Source organism: Rattus norvegicus, chromosome 2 (assembly GCF_021556685.1).
Source record: "Rattus norvegicus strain SHRSP/BbbUtx chromosome 2, alternate assembly SHRSP_T2T, whole genome shotgun sequence".
Classification (NCBI taxonomy): Eukaryota; Metazoa; Chordata; class Mammalia; order Rodentia; family Muridae; genus Rattus; species Rattus norvegicus.
In genome coordinates this window covers 138,989,401-139,007,542 of record NC_141535.1, presented here as the reverse complement: position 1 = coordinate 139,007,542, position 18,142 = coordinate 138,989,401, and the positions used below count along the sequence as shown (strand labels likewise).

The window sequence follows — 18,142 nt, the reverse complement described above, 5'->3', positions numbered from 1 at the left end:
ACAAACACACATACACACACACACACACACACGAGTGGGTAAGGACATTTGGCATCCATTTGACTTCTTTTTCACTAAGTAGGATTTAGAATGTGATACAGAAAGACCTTTATTCTGAAATTGACCGTCTACACCATTTGAAAACTTCCTGTTCACTTGCAAACAAAAAATGGAATATTCTCATGTCTTGGCCATTTGAGTTTCATAAATCAATGCGATAAATCATAAAATTATTAAATCAAAGATCATTGGAAACTGGCCAGGAGTTGGATGGGAATTTTCTCATGTGTTTCAAGTGCTGGCTGTGTCCTTTCTATTTTTGTAACAGACTGTGAGCTGTAAGTAGGAGTTGAGGACTCCTCAAAAACTCAAGGCACAGAACACAGAGGAGCTTATACTCACTAAACTTCACCAGTTTGCTCAGATGCCTCGATTTTTTTCTGAAAATACTTTTAGAACCTTTCACTTTATAACCTTTCACATCTGATCCTCCGAGGCCAGAGGGTTTCTTAGAATTGAATCAAGACATTTGCCAGCAAAATCTAGCAACGAAATGAGTGCTCTGGCCTGAAACATGTGTAAATATATCACACAGCAGTCAGACTTCTGAGGTAGAGGCTAGCAAGCTGACCGCAGGAAGGGTTCAAATGATTGTTCACTTCTTTATAAAACATGCCACACTTAAATCTTACGACTTTCATTTAGACTGAAATTTACAAGGATTCTTAACACACCGTTTCCCAAATTTGGTCTTTTATTGAAGATGGTCATTGTCCCAGGTCCTTATTTCATAGTTCCTTTTGTATTACTAAGGAAAATATTTCGACGTGATAAGCAAAACTGCCCAGAAATCCACTGAAGACTCTGGGTGTTGATTGTGAGGAGGTTTGGGTACAGGGAAGGGAGAAGAAAATGCTTTAAGGGGAAATCGGCATGCCAATGAAACCTGACCAACCGACACAAGGGGGCAGGAAGCGCTCAGGCTGGGGTTTCAATCTGGTTTAGCTGAAAGGAGGTTTATAAACTCTTCGCCCTCCGGGTATTTATCAATTCTCTCAGCGTGAAAAAAAAAACTGTGCCTCTGACAACTGGGTTTAGCTCGTACTTAGTCTAAATACTGCGAAGTGAGCATAGCACGTCTGCATGACAGCTACCAGCTAGCGGTAACTTAGGACAGCCTGGGGCTACATTCTCTGCAACTTCTCTGGTGGCAGACTGGCGATTCTGAACAGACTGCATTTCTCACACACCCCAAAGGCTTCTTTTCACTTTAGCTCTGTGAACTTTGTTTGCAAAGGAGGGGCTTGATAAAAACCCACCAATCCCCCGGACAGTGCCGGTTTCTTAAAATATGGGAAAATCAGGGAGGGCCGGGAGTTGGGGTGCGGGCTTATTGTGGTGATGGTGGTGAGGATTGCAAACTGCTCTAGCTAGGTAGGGTCTGGGTTTTAATCCCGTCCCTTTGAAAATCTCCAGTGTCTTCCCAAACTGCTCTGGGTTCCTTTTCAAACTCAGACAACAAGGTGTTCGACTTTGTTCTCCACTTCTACTCGCGCTTTGGAAGTTTCGGCAAAAAGTGGCCATCCTGGGAGAGGTTTCAATGACAGGGAAGGGGACTGAGATGCAGTAATCATTCGACTCGAGAACTTGAGTTCGTAGAGCCGCGCGGGCTGGTGGCTGAGCCGTACTACCGGTCCAGGGCTATTAGGCAAGTAGCTCAAGGCGCCCCTCCATTCCAACCAACCTGTTGCACCTCTCTCAGAGCAGCTCTGCGCAGTTTCCCCGCCTTGGAGCTGATTGACAGCAGTCACTGCCCAACCCTGGACTCAGGGCTTCCTCCAGCGATCAGCGATTGGCCCCCAGGGAGAATTGGAGTTAGGAGGGTGCAAAGGGAGAGATTTCCCTCAAAGAGTAAGGTCCCGGGACCTGGGACTTAGGGACTCTTCTGCCTGCTACACGCCCTGGACGCGCTGGAAGTGGTCTAGTACCCTGGGTTCCAGCTCCATGGCGGGACCGCGCGGCGCACTTGGCCATCCTCCTGGTCCAGCCCTGCCACTCGGAGGGCCCCGCAGGCGCCGCGCAGAGTTCCCGGCCCTTCCCATCGGGCTCTGGAGGAGCCTGCAAAGACTGGCTTTGCATACTCGCCGAGTGAACTGTCGGAACTCTAACGCCTGCAACCTGCATGCTACAAGGACCCCCGGGATGGCCACCCGCGGGCGCTGGACAGCCAAGTACTCCAACTTCCAGTCGATACTCACACAGTCGCCCAGACTGCTGCTGCTGCTCCTGTCACTGGTAAGCCGCGTCTCCACACAGGATGCAGCCCCTGGCGCTGCATTTCTATCCCTGGGTCTCTCCGGGACTTCGGGGGTCCCTACCGAGGAAGCTATAGTGGTGGCGAACCGCGGGCTCCGTGTGCCCTTCGGTCGCGAAGTCTGGCTGGATCCGTTGCGTGACTTGGTGCTGCAGGTGCAGCCAGGAGACCGCTGCACAGTGGCCGTGCTAGACAACGACGCGCTGGCCCAGCGGCCCGGCCGCTTGAGTCCCAAGCGTTTTGCGTGCGACTACGGCCCGGGTGAGGTGCGTTACTCGCACCTGGGTGCTCGCAGCCCTTCCCGCGACCGCGTCCGGCTGCAGCTGCGCTACGATGCTCCAGGAGGGGCCATAGTCTTGCCATTGGCACTAGAGGTGGAAGTGGTTTTCACCCAGCTGGAGGTTGTGACTCGGAATTTACCTCTGGTCGTGGAAGAACTGCTAGGGACCAGTAATGCCCTGGATGCTCGGAGCTTAGAGTTCGCCTACCAGCCTGAGACCGAGGAGTGCCGCGTGGGCATCTTGTCAGGTTTGAGCGCTTTGCCTCGTTATGGAGAACTCCTGCACTACCCACAGGTCCCGGGAGGGACCGGAGAGAGAGGGTCCTCCGAGACCCCTTTGATGGACTGCAAAGCATTCCAGGAGCTGGGAGTGCGCTATCGTCACACAGCCCTGAGTCACTCACCTAACAGGGACTGGCTGCCTATGGTGGTGGAGATACATTCAAGAGGGGCTCCAGTGGGCAGCCCGGCTTTAAAGCGTGAGCATTTCCAGGTGCTTGTGAGGATCCGGGGAGGTGCGGAGAACACTGCGCCCAAGCCCAGTTTCGTGGCCATGATGATGATGGAGGTAGACCAGTTTGTACTGACTGCTCTCACTCCAGACATGCTGGCAGCAGAGGATGCTGAATCCAACCCGGACCTTTTGATTTTCAACCTCACCTCTGCCTTCCAGCCTGGGCAAGGCTACTTGGTGAGCACTGATGATAGAAGCCTGCCTCTGTCCTCCTTTACACAGCGGGATTTGCGCCTGCTGAAGATTGCCTACCAGCCTCCCTCTGAAGACTCCGATCAGGAGCGCCTCTTTGAGCTAGAGCTGGAGGTAGTGGACCCTGAAGGAGCAGCCTCAGACCCTTTCGCCTTCATGGTGGTGGTGAAACCCATGAACACACTGGCTCCAGTGGTCACACGGAACACTGGCCTCATTCTCTATGAGGGTCAGTATCGGCCACTCACGGGTCCTGTAGGCAGTGGACCCCAGAACTTGGTCATCAGTGATGAAGATGACCTAGAAGCTGTGAGACTGGAGGTGGTGGCCGGGCTCCGGCATGGTCACCTTGTTATTCTGGGTTCTCCCAGTAGTGACCCTGCTCCCAAGACCTTCACTGTGGCTGAGCTGGCCGCTGGCCACGTGGTCTACCAGCATGATGACAGAGACGGTTCACTGTGTGACAACTTGGTGCTGCGCATGTCAGATGGAGGAGGCAGGCACCAGGTCCAGTTCCTGTTCCCTATCACTCTGGTGCCTGTGGATGACCAGCCACCTGTCCTGAACGCCAACACTGGGCTGACAGTGGCAGAGGGTGACACCGTGCCAATCCCGCCCTCGACTCTGAGTGCAACTGATATGGACTCGGATGACTCTCAGCTGCTTTTTGTACTGGAGCCGCCCTTCTCAAGCTCAGGACGCCTGCTTCTCCGCCAAACACATGCTCCCCAGGAAGAGCAGGGTCTGTGGCACAAACAAGGGTCCTTTTATGAGCGAATGGTGACAGAGTGGCGGCAACAGGATATAACGGAGGGGAAACTCTTCTACAGGCACTCGGGGCCCCACAGCCCTGGGCCAGTGATGGACCAGTTCCTGTTTAGAGTCCAAGACAATCAAGACCCCCCTAATCAGTCTGGGATCCAGAGGTTTGTAATACGCATCCATCCCGTGGACCGTCTCCCTCCAGAACTGGGCAGTGGTTGTCCCCTTCGGATGGTGGTACAGGAATCCCAGCTCACACCACTGAGGAAAAGGTGGCTGCACTACACTGACCTAGACACAGACGACCGAGAGCTCCACTACACAGTGACCCAGCCCCCTACGGACACAGATGAGAACCACTCACCGGCTCCGCTGGGGACTCTGGTCTTCACTGATAATCCCTCAGTTGTGGTGACCCATTTTACCCAAGCCCAGGTCAACCATCATAAAATTGCTTACAGGCCCCCAGGGCAGGAGCTAGGAGTAGCAGCCCGAGTGGCTCAGTTCCAGTTCCAAGTAGAGGATCGAGCTGGGAATGTGGCTCCAGGCACCTTCACCCTCTACCTGCAGCCTGTGGATAACCAGCCCCCCGAGATTGTCAACACGGGCTTCACTGTTGAGGAGAAGGGCCACCACGTCCTTCGTGAGACTGAGCTGCATGTGAGTGACGTTGACACGGATGTGGCCCACATCTCGTTCACTCTCACACAGGCCCCCAAACATGGCCACTTGCAAATATCTGGACGGCCACTGCATGTAGGAGGACAGTTCCGTTTAGAGGACATAAAGCAGGGCAGAATTTCCTATCTGAATAGTGGGGACGAATCTTTGACTGACAGCTGCTCCCTGGAGGTCAGCGACAGACACCACGTGGTGCCAATCACTCTCAGAGTGAACGTTCGGCCAGCGGACCGTGAAGGTGCTATGTCAGTCCTTCCTGCTGGTACTCTGGAGTCCTATCTAGATGTTTTGGAGAATGGGGCTACCGAAGTCACTGCCAACATCATTAAGGGGACCTATCGGGATACCGATGATTTGATGTTGACTTTCCTGTTGGAAGGTCCGCCCTTATATGGGGAGATCCTGGTCCACGGAGCTCCAGCCGAGCAGTTCACCCAGAGGGACATCCTGGAGGGCTCTGTTGTCTACGCTCATACCAGTGGTGAGATTGGCCTGTTGCCCAAAGCAGACTCTTTTAACCTGAGTCTGTCAGCTATGTCTCAAGAATGGAGAATTGGTAGCAGTGTTATCCAAGGCGTTACTGTGTGGGTGACCATCCTCCCCGTGGACAGCCAAGCCCCTGAAATTTCTGTTGGTGAGCAGTTTGTGGTGCTGGAAGGGGACAAGAGTTTGATAAGCCTGACCCACCTAAGTGCTGAGGACGTGGACTCCCTCATGGATGACCTCTTGTGCACAATAGTCATTCAGCCAACCTCGGGCTATGTAGAGAACATTTCTCCAGCACCAGGCTCAGAAAAATCAAGGGCTGGGATTGCCATAAGTGCCTTCACGCTGAAGGATCTCAGGCAAGGACACATTAACTATGTCCAGAGTGTCCACAGAGGGGTGGAGCCTGTGGAAGACCGCTTTATATTCCGTTGTTCTGACGGCATTAACTTTTCTGAGAGACAGATTTTCCCCATTGTAATCATTCCTACCAACGATGAGCAGCCAGAAATGTTCATGAGGGAATTCATGGTGATGGAAGGCATGAGTCTGGTGGTCGATACACCCATCCTCAACGCTGCCGATGCCGACATTCCCCGGGATGATTTAACGTTCACCATTACCCGGTTTCCGACTCATGGTCATATCATGAACCAGCTGATCAATGGTACAGTGTTGGTTGAAAGCTTCACCTTGGACCAGATTATAGAGAGTTCCAGCATTATTTATGAGCATGATGACTCTGAGACACAAGAGGACAGTTTTGTGATTAAGTTGACAGATGGCAAGCACTCTGTGGAGAAGATGGCCCTCATCATGGTCATCCCTGTTGATGACGAGACGCCCAGAATGGCCATCAATAACGGGCTAGAAATAGAAATTGGGGAAACCAAAGTTATCAATAACAAAGTTCTAGCGGCAACTGATTTAGACTCTGATGACAAATCACTGGTTTATATTATTCGGTATGGACCGGGGCATGGCTTGTTACAGAGACGGAAGCCTCTAGGTGTCTTTGAAAATATCACGCTAGGCATGAACTTTACCCAGGATGAAGTGGACAGGAACTTAATTCAATATGTCCACTTTGGGCAAGAGGGCATTCGAGACCTAATTAAATTCGATGTGACAGATGGGACGAATGCTCTCATAGACCGCTACTTCTACGTGTCTATTGGAAGTGTTGACATTGTCTTCCCTGATGTGGTAAGTAAGGGCGTGTCCTTGAAAGAAGGTGGCAAGGTCACTCTGACAACCGACCTGCTAAGCACAAGCGACCTGAACAGTCCTGATGAGAACTTAGTTTTCACCATTACCAGGGCTCCCATGAGAGGTCACCTGGAGTGCACGGACCAAAGAGGACTGTCCATCACTTCTTTCACTCAGCTCCAGCTGGCTGGCAACAAAATCTACTACATACACACAGCCGAGGATGAGGTCAAAATGGACAGTTTCGAGTTTCAAGTCACCGACGGCCGGAACCCTGTCTTCCGAACTTTCCGGATCTCAATCAGCGACGTAGACAACAAAAAGCCAGTGGTCACCATCCACAACTTGGTGGTCAGTGAAAGTGAAAGTAAGCTTATCACCCCCTTTGAACTCACCGTGGAAGACAGAGATACCCCCGACAGGCTCCTAAAATTCATCGTCACCCAGGTCCCTGTTCATGGTCACCTCCTCTTCAACAACACCAGATCTGTCATGGTTTTCACCAAGCAAGACTTGAATGAAAACTTAATCAGCTACAAACACGATGGCACAGAATCCACGGAAGACAGCTTCTCCTTCACGGTGACTGACGGCACCCACTCGGACTTCTATGTTTTTCCTGATACAGTGTTTGAGACTAGGAGACCTCAAGTGATGAAAATCCGGGTGTTACCTGTTGACAACCGTGTCCCCCAAATTGTAGTGAACAAAGGAGCTTCTACACTTCGGACTCTGCCCACCGGCCATTTGGGGTTCATGATCACGAGCAAAATATTGAAAGTGCAGGACAGAGACAGCCTGCATTTTTCTCTCAGGTTCATTGTGACAGAAGCCCCCCAACATGGCTATCTTCTCAACCTGGGCCAAGGAAACCACAGTGTCACACAGTTTACCCAAGGTATGTTCGACTTCTCCTCCTCACAGCCAAAGCCCCGATAGGCTCCATTTCTTGAGAATGAGCGAGTCCCTAAGCCCTAGAAGGGAGCAATCGGGATTGAGCTAAGGAGACAGGGAGGAGAGGAGAGGAGAGAGGAGGAGGGGAGGAGAGCACACAGGTAGTTACTGTCCTGGGAAACACCTCCATGTCGCTGCCTGTTCTAAATGCCTTTGTCAGAGGGAATAGGAAGGTACTGTTACTGCAGCAAGATGAGGCAAGGTGTGAATTTGGTCGTTTGTCACAGAGGCTGACTTTCTACTGCGGCTTCATGTCACCAAGGCTCCTGCCATCCTCCATTTGGTACACAGCACCTCGTTCTTGGAACATTTCAGTCCCTTAAAAAGAGATTTGTGGTATACATCACCTGGTTGTCCTTTATCAGTATACACTCAAACACATTACCTCTAAATTCTAAATTACCTTTTTATTTTTAAAGGCCGTGTTGATACTTGCTGCGACTACTGGAAATTTTGTAACTATCAGACAATATTCATTTATATTTATTCGAGACTTTAAAAATATTTCCTACTGGTTCATGACTCAGTCAGACAGCTGTCCAAAGACACAAGAGATAAATAAACCTGTGGAGAGTTATTAAAGTTATAGCTCACGTAACAGGGCACAGCACAGGGGTGTACTCAAATGGAGAGCACACAATTAACGATGTGCAAGGAAACTATGTATCCATTCATTGGCTAGCTTGTCATCCATCTCATTAAGCTAAGAAAATATGAAAAGATGATTGATCGTCGAAGGGGGGAATTATTTCATTATTCTATTGATTTTATTATTGCTTACTATTAGTTATTATTTTTCCTTAATTTTTATATCTGCTATTATGTTATTTTATTTTTATCATTGTATATCATTACCTATATAACAACTATTTTTTTCACTCATTTTTCTAACTCGGTTTTTCTTCAGAGCCTTTTCTGCACTGTCCTAAGCAAAGTGTCAGACATCCCTTGCCCTAAGCACTTGAGCACCTGGGTTCCTGAGGCCCTTGGGGCAGCAGGCTCTGAGGAGGTCTGGAACCTAGGGCCTGTGGCCTCTGCTAGCCAGCTCAGAGAGGAAAGGGAGAAGCCTTTCTGCAGCTAGTTGGGAAGTTAGGGCTCTGTTCTCAGACCCTGCTACTTTCATTACAAAGGGATTTGTGTTGCTTTCAGGAAAATCTCAGCATCAGAAAGGAAACTGGATCTCCCTGTGGGCTCTGGGGTGGAAATGGAGTGTAACCCCAGGACATCCCAGCGGGGGTGTTCTTTTCTTGCTACAATGTTCCGCTCTTAGACAACAAACACTTTAATAGACTTCGTTGTTGTGTTGGCTGATCTACTTCTCTGTTTGATGCTAGCAAACAGCTTCACACTCCAGCCTCTGATTCTTGGCTGAGAGCCTGCATATATCTCGGGCCTGCAGGGACAGGAAAACCCCAGAGTGAGTGGAGTTTTCTGTAGACGCTTCTAGCAGAGACTGGCTTGTTCTCCTGGAGAAGACCAAAGAACTTAGAGGGTAGAAATCCTTCCATCTCATCCCTCCTTTGACCCCCAGAGTATTTTTACAGGGATTTTGTTGTTGTTGTTGTTGTTAAAAAAAAAAAAAGAAGATACGCGAATGAATTCTTTTAAGTTCTACAAGTAAAATTCAATAGTTCCAAAAGGCCACCATATTTTTCCTTATATATTGAATCCTTAAAGTATGCTATTTTTATTGTAGGCATTTTGTTTGTTTTCACAATTACCACAAATAAGTTTTATTATCCTTGTAATTGTAGTTATGTTTTGTGGTTTAAAAAAAACAATTTAAAAAATTATATTTTAAAGGAACTTACCACATTTTAACGCAAATTCAGACTTTAAGGAGGAATGCTTGCTACTCAGTCGCACAGCACTCCTTTGAACAAGTTGAGGCTAGAGTCTGGTTCCTAGCAGTTATTTATGGAGATTAGATAAGTCGGTAAAGATGGCTGCTTCACAGCTGGCTAGCCTCCTGGAAGGGAAAGGAGAAGGGCCTTGGGCAGGGCACTGCGCATGTGCAGTCTGGGGACCGCGCATGTGCAGTCTGTTTTTTATTTTGCTTTATCAGGAAGGCATAAGAGAAACTATGTTTTGATGGAGTTAAACACTTTTAACAAAAGTTGCTACAGAGTCTATTCCTTAAGTGATTCACTAAATGGCCCTTGGGAGACATTTTTGTTTTGAAGACTTACGAAACCTCATTGTCAGGAGAGGTTCACAAGCAGAACTAGTCAGATTAGAGAATTTATTTGCTTCAAACTCTGCCCTTTGTCCATGTGTCTCCGCTTACACCATCACCCCCTGCTCCCAGGTTTGAGGCCTTGTCTCAACAATATAAACTTTCTTTTTTCTCTACAATGAGTACATAATGGGGCTGGTGAGGTGGCTCAGCAGGTAAGAGCGTCTGATGCTCTGGCAAAGGACCCAGGTTCAGTTCCAGCACTCACATGGCAGTTTATAACCACCTGGAACTCCAGCTTCAGGGGATCTGATGCCCTCTTCTGGCCTCTTTAGGTATCAGGCAAGCTTGCAGCGTTCTTAGGCACATGGGGACAAAGCACTCCTGTACTTAAACTAAAAACAAATAAATAATAAACACATACCAATATTTTTGTTGAATACTTGGGTAAACAAATTATTTGTGTTTATATTTGTCAAGCAAAAATCCGGGAAGCCACAAGGCTCCCCAACCCTGTTTGCACCGACTTTGTTTACTAGGGATATTTGCTTTATATAGGAACTATAGCAGTCAGAAGAAACTCTAATTCTTAGATTACTGTTAGAACATTTCAGCTACTGTAGCCCCTTTTACTTAAGGAAGGTAGCGTTTATGAACATTTACGGTGCGTTTCTGTTTTCAGAGGTGCATGTAGCATAACAACGTGGTCATCAGGAGTCTGCTTTTGAAATCACGAATTCATGTTAACAGAGTTATAGGGAAAGTGAAGAGTTTTGAAGCGCTATTTATTTCAATGAAATCCTCTCTTACCATGTTTTTGTTTTTTAAAGAAGACATTAGCACATGTTGTATAAGAGAAGTTTATTTTATTTTATATAATTTGATTTTATTTTTATTGTATGGATGTTTTATCTGCATGTATGTCTGTTTGCCACGTGTGCCCGACCCCTATGGAGACCAGAAGGGGTCATCAGCTCCTCTGGAATAGGGGTTACCTGGAGGCGTGTGGGTGCTGGGAATGCAGCCTGGGTTCTCTTTAGGAGCAGCCAGTGCTCTTTAACTGCTGAGCCATCCCTCCAGCCTCTGAGCTTTATTTTTAATTAATTAAAATTTTTTGTTTAGATGTATTTTATGTGTATGTGCTATGCCTGCATGTATGGCACCCACACGAATGCAGTACCCAAGGAGACCAGAAGAGAGCGTTAGATCATCTGTTACTGAGAGTTAAGATGGCTGTGGGTGTGGGGAACTGAACCACGGTCCTCAGCAAGAACAGCCAGTGCTCTTAGCCAAAGCCATCTCTACACCCACTTATTAGCACCACTACCACCACCACCACCACCTCCACCACCACCACCACCATCACCACTATCATCATCATTGTCTCCAAGCAGTGCTTTTAGAGTTTCAAACAAAATTTAAGAGCAGGTGAGAAGATTAGAAAAGAGTTTTTCATGGCTGGTACAATACCGATGTGTAAAAAGCAGAGTTCTGGTCATTCCTTATTGATAAACAATAGATCATAAGTTGAGATTTTAGATTAGAATTAACAGGCCAAGCAAGAGCTGTGTAGGGGCCGTACAGGGGCTGTGTGGAGGCAGTGCATGGGGCTATGCAGGGCGCTGTGCAGGGGCGGTGCCTCCTGGCCTTCAGAGACTCACTACAGGTTCAAGTAGAGATGCTGGTGAGTGGATGAGAACACTTCAGGGGTGCAATGCATGTGGACTTGGTCTATGAACTAAAAAGCAGGTTTCCCAATCACCAGGAATGTCTAAAAGTGTATCCTCTTTCAGAGCTGTGAGGCAGAATGAAGTTCACGTCACAGCTCCTAAGATTCAGAAGTCTAAATGCCAACTCTAATCACTCTGCTTATCAAGATGATGTTCTCTTGTCGTTTTTGTTTATAACCCCTGTGAACTCCATAGCACAAACCTAATAGAACCTTCAGAAATTAGAAAAACCATCAACACAAAGGAGACACATAAATATCGTACTCCTTGATGACAGTGTTCTTAGCTACATTCTGCGCCTGTGTATCCTTAAAAACTCACTGACTGACCCAGATCAAAGACAGATCTATTTTAAGTATCACAGGACAGAGTGGTATTTCTTTCATTAAATTGTATGTGCGGCGGCAGCATTAAAGAGAGGAGCTGATAAAATGTAGGCATTAAAATTTGTGTATAGGTAACGTTAATAGACCTGTGCACATGAGTCTGGTGGACTTGGAAGCAGTGAAAGGCAAGGCGCCATTGAGTTTCTAAGCCTCTACCATGCACTAAGGTTTAAAAGCAGTCGACTGCATTGCAACAGTTAAGAAAAAAGCACTACCAGGGCAAAGAAAACATCTGCACTTTCCTTTGGCTTCCTGCAAAACTCACTCTGCAAGGGAGGCAAAGCATGTGATTTCGAGAGGTCCAGCAAATCTGCCCTGCCTCAAAATATCTTCCTCTCCACCTGTCATGGAGCCTGACATTCCGTATTTAATAGCCACTCCTTTGGTAGGAAGAGGGCATCACCTTGCTATTATTATAATCTGAGTCTGGCCCTCTATCTGTGCGCAGGATCAGATTTCTATGGGACAGCTGATAGTAAGGGGTGTACAGATACAGAACAAAGCATCACATCTCCCTCCCGAAAGGCGATCTAAACATGGTTTTTGGAAACACAATAGCCAATAGGATTTATTGTAAATATAAGCCATCAGGTTTGCTAATTAATCACTTTGCCCTTTGGTTGTGTTTTTTAGCTGACATTGACGACATGAAAATATGCTATGTCTTGAGAGAGAGAGCAAATGCCACGAGCGATGTGTTCCATTTCATAGTGGAAGATGACGGTAAGTTTCCCACTCTCGGGGTGGCCTTTTTTATCCATTGATTTATTTCGGTTGCTCTTTGCCAACATTGCTACAAGAAATCTTTCTCCGGTGTTACATTGTGTTCATGTGATTTTTATGAAGAGTGGATTCTGTGTCTGATTAAAAAAGATCTAGTCATTTCAATCTGATAGAATCCCACTCTTTAATGATTATGGGTAAATGTTTTATCATTTCTGTTTTGTGGCTTATGTGTGAGAGAGAGAAGGGCGGGGTATGAACAGGCTTCCTCTGCTCAGTTCAGATTTCTGCTGGAATCCAGTCCCTCTCCCATCCCAGCCTGTGCCTGTCCTGGAAACATATAGCTGCTTCTGGATTGAATATAAAGATTTTATTTTCCTCATGTGTCCTCATGGACAGTTCCAGAGTCTCACCATGTATTTGTTGTATAATCAAGACACAGAATTCCAAGAAAGAAAGTGAGATGTTAGATAGAACTCACTTAGATCTGAATCTGTTTCCTTATGACAACTTTTAAAATAGGACATACTGTTTGGTCATCTACATCCTTCCCATTCTCCATATCCACAGTGCATTAAATGCCCTTGTTTAAAATATTGCTGGATACAACATGGCCAGGTGTAAGTGATGTCTATTCCATGCATGGCAGAGAAGCAAAAGGAGTTGACCCATCGTGTCACAGTTACCTGATTCTGCCTCAGATCCTGGGCTTAATATAGCTAACATCTGTGTTTGAAAGGAACCAAACCATAGTTTAGCAACTGACATACTGGCAAAGGAATCTCGGTAAAGAACAAAGTCCTAAGAAAGAAGCCAACCGATAAACTAAAAACATTGTACTTACTGATTCCTGCTGCTCCAGTGAAAAATTCTGCCAAAGGAAACTGTAAAATCATACATGCAATGATCAAATGTGAATTTCAGGCAAAAAAAAAGTTCATCATCAGAATGAGCAAACAAGACTCAGTAACAAAAAAAAGGTTCCTTCTTACAATTACAAAAAACATTAAATACATTCATGGTTTGCAGCTAGAGAGAAGGCTGAGCAGGTAAGAGCACTACCTGTCTTTGCAGGGACCCAGGGTAGGTTCCCAGCACCTACATGATAGCTCACAGCCACGTGTAACTCCAGTTCCAGGAGATCCAATGCCCACCTTCTTCTGATCTTGGGCACTGCACACTTGGGGCATGTATGCATACATACATACATACATACATACATACATACATACATGCATGCAAGCAAAGCACTCATGCACACAAAATAAAAATAAATTCTTTTAAAAAAGCACAGCCTTTACTTTTTACGATTTATTTATTTTATGTATGTGAGAACACTGTTGTTCTCTTCAAACACACCAGAAGAGGACATCGGATCCCATTACAGATGGTTGTGGACCACCATGTGGTTGCTGGGAATTGAACTCAGTACCTCTGGAAGAGCAGTCAGTGCTCTTAACCGCTGAGCTATCTCTCCAGCCCTGGCCTTCACATTTAAATATGTCTCCTCACAATTATGTACACAGCCATATTATTCTACTAGTCTGCACATCTTCAGCTAGGTGGGACAGAAGCATCATGTTAAAACTCAGGTCCGTATTCAAACTTTGGAGAGCATTGTAATGTCTACCATATCTCAAGTAGGGATGCCTGGCTGAAGAGGTAAGGCTTCTGTATTGGTTGCTGGAGATGTGAATCCTTATGCTTATGGAAGCGGGAATGAAATCATTCTGGGGGGTTCCTTTTGAGCTTCAGTTTCATATGGGCAGAATACTCTAGAGAGATCCTTCTGTGTTGTCCTGGCCACAAACATAGCCTGTTATTGAGCAGAATGTATGTGAACCTCCCTGATATAAGAACAGTTCCTTTTGACACTGTAAGCAGGAATCTTAAAAAAAGTAAAAATAAAATAAAAAAGCCCTATGTGTGTCGTAGAATTGACTCCACCAGACATTTTAATGGGGGGGTATTACCTTGCAAATAGTCTAACACTTGGATGAGGTAACACACAAGGGACAATAATGTTTTTATGTCTCAATGGGACATAAAAGTATTAGGCATAGAGACCCTTTGCTTTATGTAGAGAGGGTGGCGTACATTGTTGGGTCTTCTGCAACGTTCCAGTATCTCACATCTGGGGCAGCTATCAGACAGCAATGCCTAGGGCACTGCCTGAGGGCATGAATTTTCAAGGTCCAAGTCTCCTTCTAACCCACTGAAGTCACCTCCTTCAAACCCACCTGCCTGTTTTCAGGGCGATGGCCAGCTGAGGAAAGTCTCGGGTCAAACATACTCCTCCGGGCTTTTAAAAATACAATAGAATTTCATATCCAGGATCAGGAATGGGAGAAGAAATGATTTGAAAGCAGAAGCCTTAAACCTCTTGCTTCAGATTTAACTGTGTACGGTTGGGACCAGGCTGATCACAGGATTCTCTTGTTACGACAACGACAACGTGGTCACAAGTGGGTGACCATTCCCCATTCAAGGAATGGTTGCTTGCATTTGAGGTTTGGAGTACTTTGATGTTAATTACCAAGTGATGGGAGGAAAGATTAGTTAGAAATGGATAGTGGTGGGTTTTACCTTACGAGACCCCTACTGTGTTAGAGCTTGACACAATAACCCAGTTCAGAGTTCTTTACGATTCTTAAAGAAACACTGTCAGAAAAAAAATAAGATGAGCAGTTTTCAGAATATTATATAAACAAGACCACAAACTAAAACTTAAGAAGCAATGAACGTTTGCTCCATGATATGCTGTAGAACACACATGGAGTCCTTGGGTCTCAGAGATCTCCCAACTAGCCACATCCCTCTGAGTTTAGTACAATAGCAACAGCAAAAATATCATCCCTGTTTGGTAAGTAAGGGAATTGAGTCATGGAAACAGGTAACTCACCTCTTCAAGTTGCTCAAGTAGATGAATGGAGGCGGAACTGAATCTCAAGCTCTTACCCCAGACGGTGAGAACCCATGGCGTCCCCACTGCTCCTAATAGGTAGAAGTGAGCAGAGACTCCCGGCCTCTGTGCTAGTAGTAAGTGGAGTCAGAACACTGTCTGCCTTTGGAAGATATGGAAAGCACAGGATCTTCTAGATTGTTAGTTTTTATTCCAAAATAATTCAGATGCTCTATGGTGCTCAACTGTGTAGTCCTTTCCCGTTGCCATGGTTTAATTCTTGATACTGCAAGGTCCTCTAACATAAAAGTGGTCTGGGGACCTTCATAAATTTCCGTCCAAAGAACTACTCTAGCTCTTCAGGTATGCCCCACCCTCACCCCTAAGGACTTAACCTCCCCCCCAGTGCCAGCTCGAATGCCATTTCCTCTCCAGAGGAAAATGTTCCCTGCACCTCAGTGAGGCAGCTAGCCATGCTCTTGGCACTCAAATCCCTAACCTTACTTACAGCAGGATGTCCCACTGGGACAAGTAGCTCAGGATGTAGGTTAAGACTTCATCACTCCAGAAGAAATGCTTTTGCCTCAAGATAGCCTTTTTGCCTCAGGACCTGCTCAGACCAGAACATGTGGTACTTGGAGGACAGATGTTAAAATGGAAGAAGCCACAGGTGAAGGAACAGCCCTTCATTTTTATGCAAGAATTGATTAAGCAGTACCCCAAGAGAAGCTTCTGTAGCCCATGGAACCTTGGCATTCCATGAGAGCGTTCTCCTATCCTAGTTTTAATTTAAATCCCCACGGCACCAACATGGATTCCTGGCTAAGCCTCCACATTTATAAGTGCAGGGAACCAACCACTGTGAAGAGTGACTTCAAATCTTCAGATGGGGTGTATTTAAGATAGGAAGAGCCCCAGTTTAGAAGAGTTCTTTTAAAGGAGGAAAAAAGGTATTTTAGAATATTATGTAAACAACTTAAAATTTAAGGAGAAATAAGCATTTTCTGCATTACTGAAAATTTAAAGTCAGAGCATAATTTTGAGCAAGTTCTTTTCTGGTTTTGTCACCCCAATTTTTATTTTGAGGGGATACGAGACAGTGGCCAAAGAAATAGAAAGTTGTCTTCATATAAAGCGTGCACACGACTGATCAGCATGGTGTGTGGGTTTGTTATTGTTGTTATTGTTGTTGTTTTTTATTTTTTCGTTATTCTTTGTTTTAAGTCTCAAGATCTCAGGCTCTGATCCAAGATGGTTGTGGGAAAGACTGGGGGACTCTGGGGAAGGGGTCAGAATCATGGCCTCCTACATGCTTGGCAAAGGTTCCACCACTGAATGGCATCTCGCTAGAATCTTTTTTGATGAGCTGAGACTAGCTTACATGGTTCCGTGGCTTGAGCTGTGTAAGAGGAGTATTCTTTACGAAACTGGTTTGGCTTTGTTACTTCCTCCTCCAACTTCTCTGATGTCCCGGGCATGCGGTGCAGCTCGGCTCCACCCGCCGTTCCTGGCGTTGGAACTAGGCAGCAGACATAATATTAATCTGTGTTGGCTTCTACAGTGCGCCTGGTCCACAGCCAGATCATTTTCTGTTGTTGCTGCTGCTGTCTTTGAATATGCTTTCTGGTGGCCGAATTCTCAACCACCCAGATCTTTAATTCATGAGCCACGGAAAGATATAAATAGCACCTTGAGATAGGAGAGGAAGTCACACGGTCATTTCTGTCTACAAGACGTCAGTTAAGGTCAAGGCTTTCAAGTTGTCATTCAACATCTGACGAATTAAATACTCAGATACCAAGGGGTCATGGGAACCTCGTCACTCTGGACACACGAGCAAGAGTTTTGACTTGAAGCTGGCTGTCACATAAGGCTGGAGGCAAAGTAATTAACGATGATTAGCTTGAATTTAAAGTAATGACTGACAAATGCAAATAGGTACAAAGTGTAGAGGGGAAATAGGGATTATGAGTAGACGCCTGAAAAGATCAGCCTGCCATTGAGCTGAGAGAAAAAGAAAGCGTGGTGGACAGTAAAGCCAGTTGCTAATGACAGGAGAAGCAAAGGAGGGGTGGAAGAGCCAGAGCCTTAGCCACAAGACTGAAGCAATGCCAGACACTGATAAAAAAATGCTTTAAACGTGGACACAACACACGGTCCACTGGAGGACAGATCTTTGGGAGGGCATCGGCTACTGTGGCTAATGTTTGTAGGCCCTTCTTTATTCGTTGGGCACCTCAGAATAGTCCAAGTCATCAGATGTCTCTCTCTGCTGTGCTGCTGCTCAAGGCTTGGCTCTAAAAGCATTCCCGCTCAGCAGCCGTGAAAGAAGTCACTCTTCTGGTACAGAAGTGCAATTCAAATTTTATCAGCCATTTTTACATTCATCCCCAAAGTCCATGCTTGGCTTTATTACCGATAACATTTTAGTTAAATCAGGGAACCTTTGGCGGAGATTGAATCCCTGTAGAGACTTAACATGAATCCATAGTTACACCCAAAAGAAATAATATTGCCCTTTAAAAGCTAAGTAAATCTTTCTTTCACAGGTCATCAAGATACCATGTCAAACCAAGTCTTTATCTGTAGTACATGTTCTTGCTTTTTAAAGATATATGTGTGTGTGTGTATTATATATATTATATATATTATGTATACGATTACACTGTAGCTAGCGTCTTCAGACCCACCAGATCCCATTACAGATGGCTGTGAGCCACCATGTGGTTGCTGGAAACTGAACTCGGGACCTCTGGAAGAGCAGTCAGTGCTCTTAACCACTGAGCCATCTTTCCAGCCCTTGTACATGTTCTAAAGCTCAGTGCTGCCTTGT

General features: G+C 46.1%; 1 protein-coding gene and 1 long non-coding RNA gene across 2 annotated transcripts in view; one reads left to right on the top strand and one right to left on the bottom strand.

Annotated features, from left to right (window-relative positions):
* Positions 1-2,485, bottom strand: part of LOC147996254 (uncharacterized) — a 59,027-nt gene extending 56,542 nt beyond the window's left edge. The window contains exon 1 of the long non-coding RNA XR_015671657.1: positions 2,259-2,485. This is a non-coding gene — a long non-coding RNA (uncharacterized LOC147996254). The remainder of the gene's footprint in view (positions 1-2,258) is intronic.
* The window catches only part of Frem2 (FRAS1 related extracellular matrix 2), a 137,969-nt gene continuing 121,781 nt past the window's right edge, over positions 1,955-18,142 (top strand). Inside the window, 2 exon segments of the mRNA NM_001245978.1 lie at positions 1,955-7,336; positions 12,318-12,407. Coding sequence (NP_001232907.1) covers positions 2,203-7,336; positions 12,318-12,407 — 5,224 coding nt within the window. The 5' untranslated portion in view covers positions 1,955-2,202.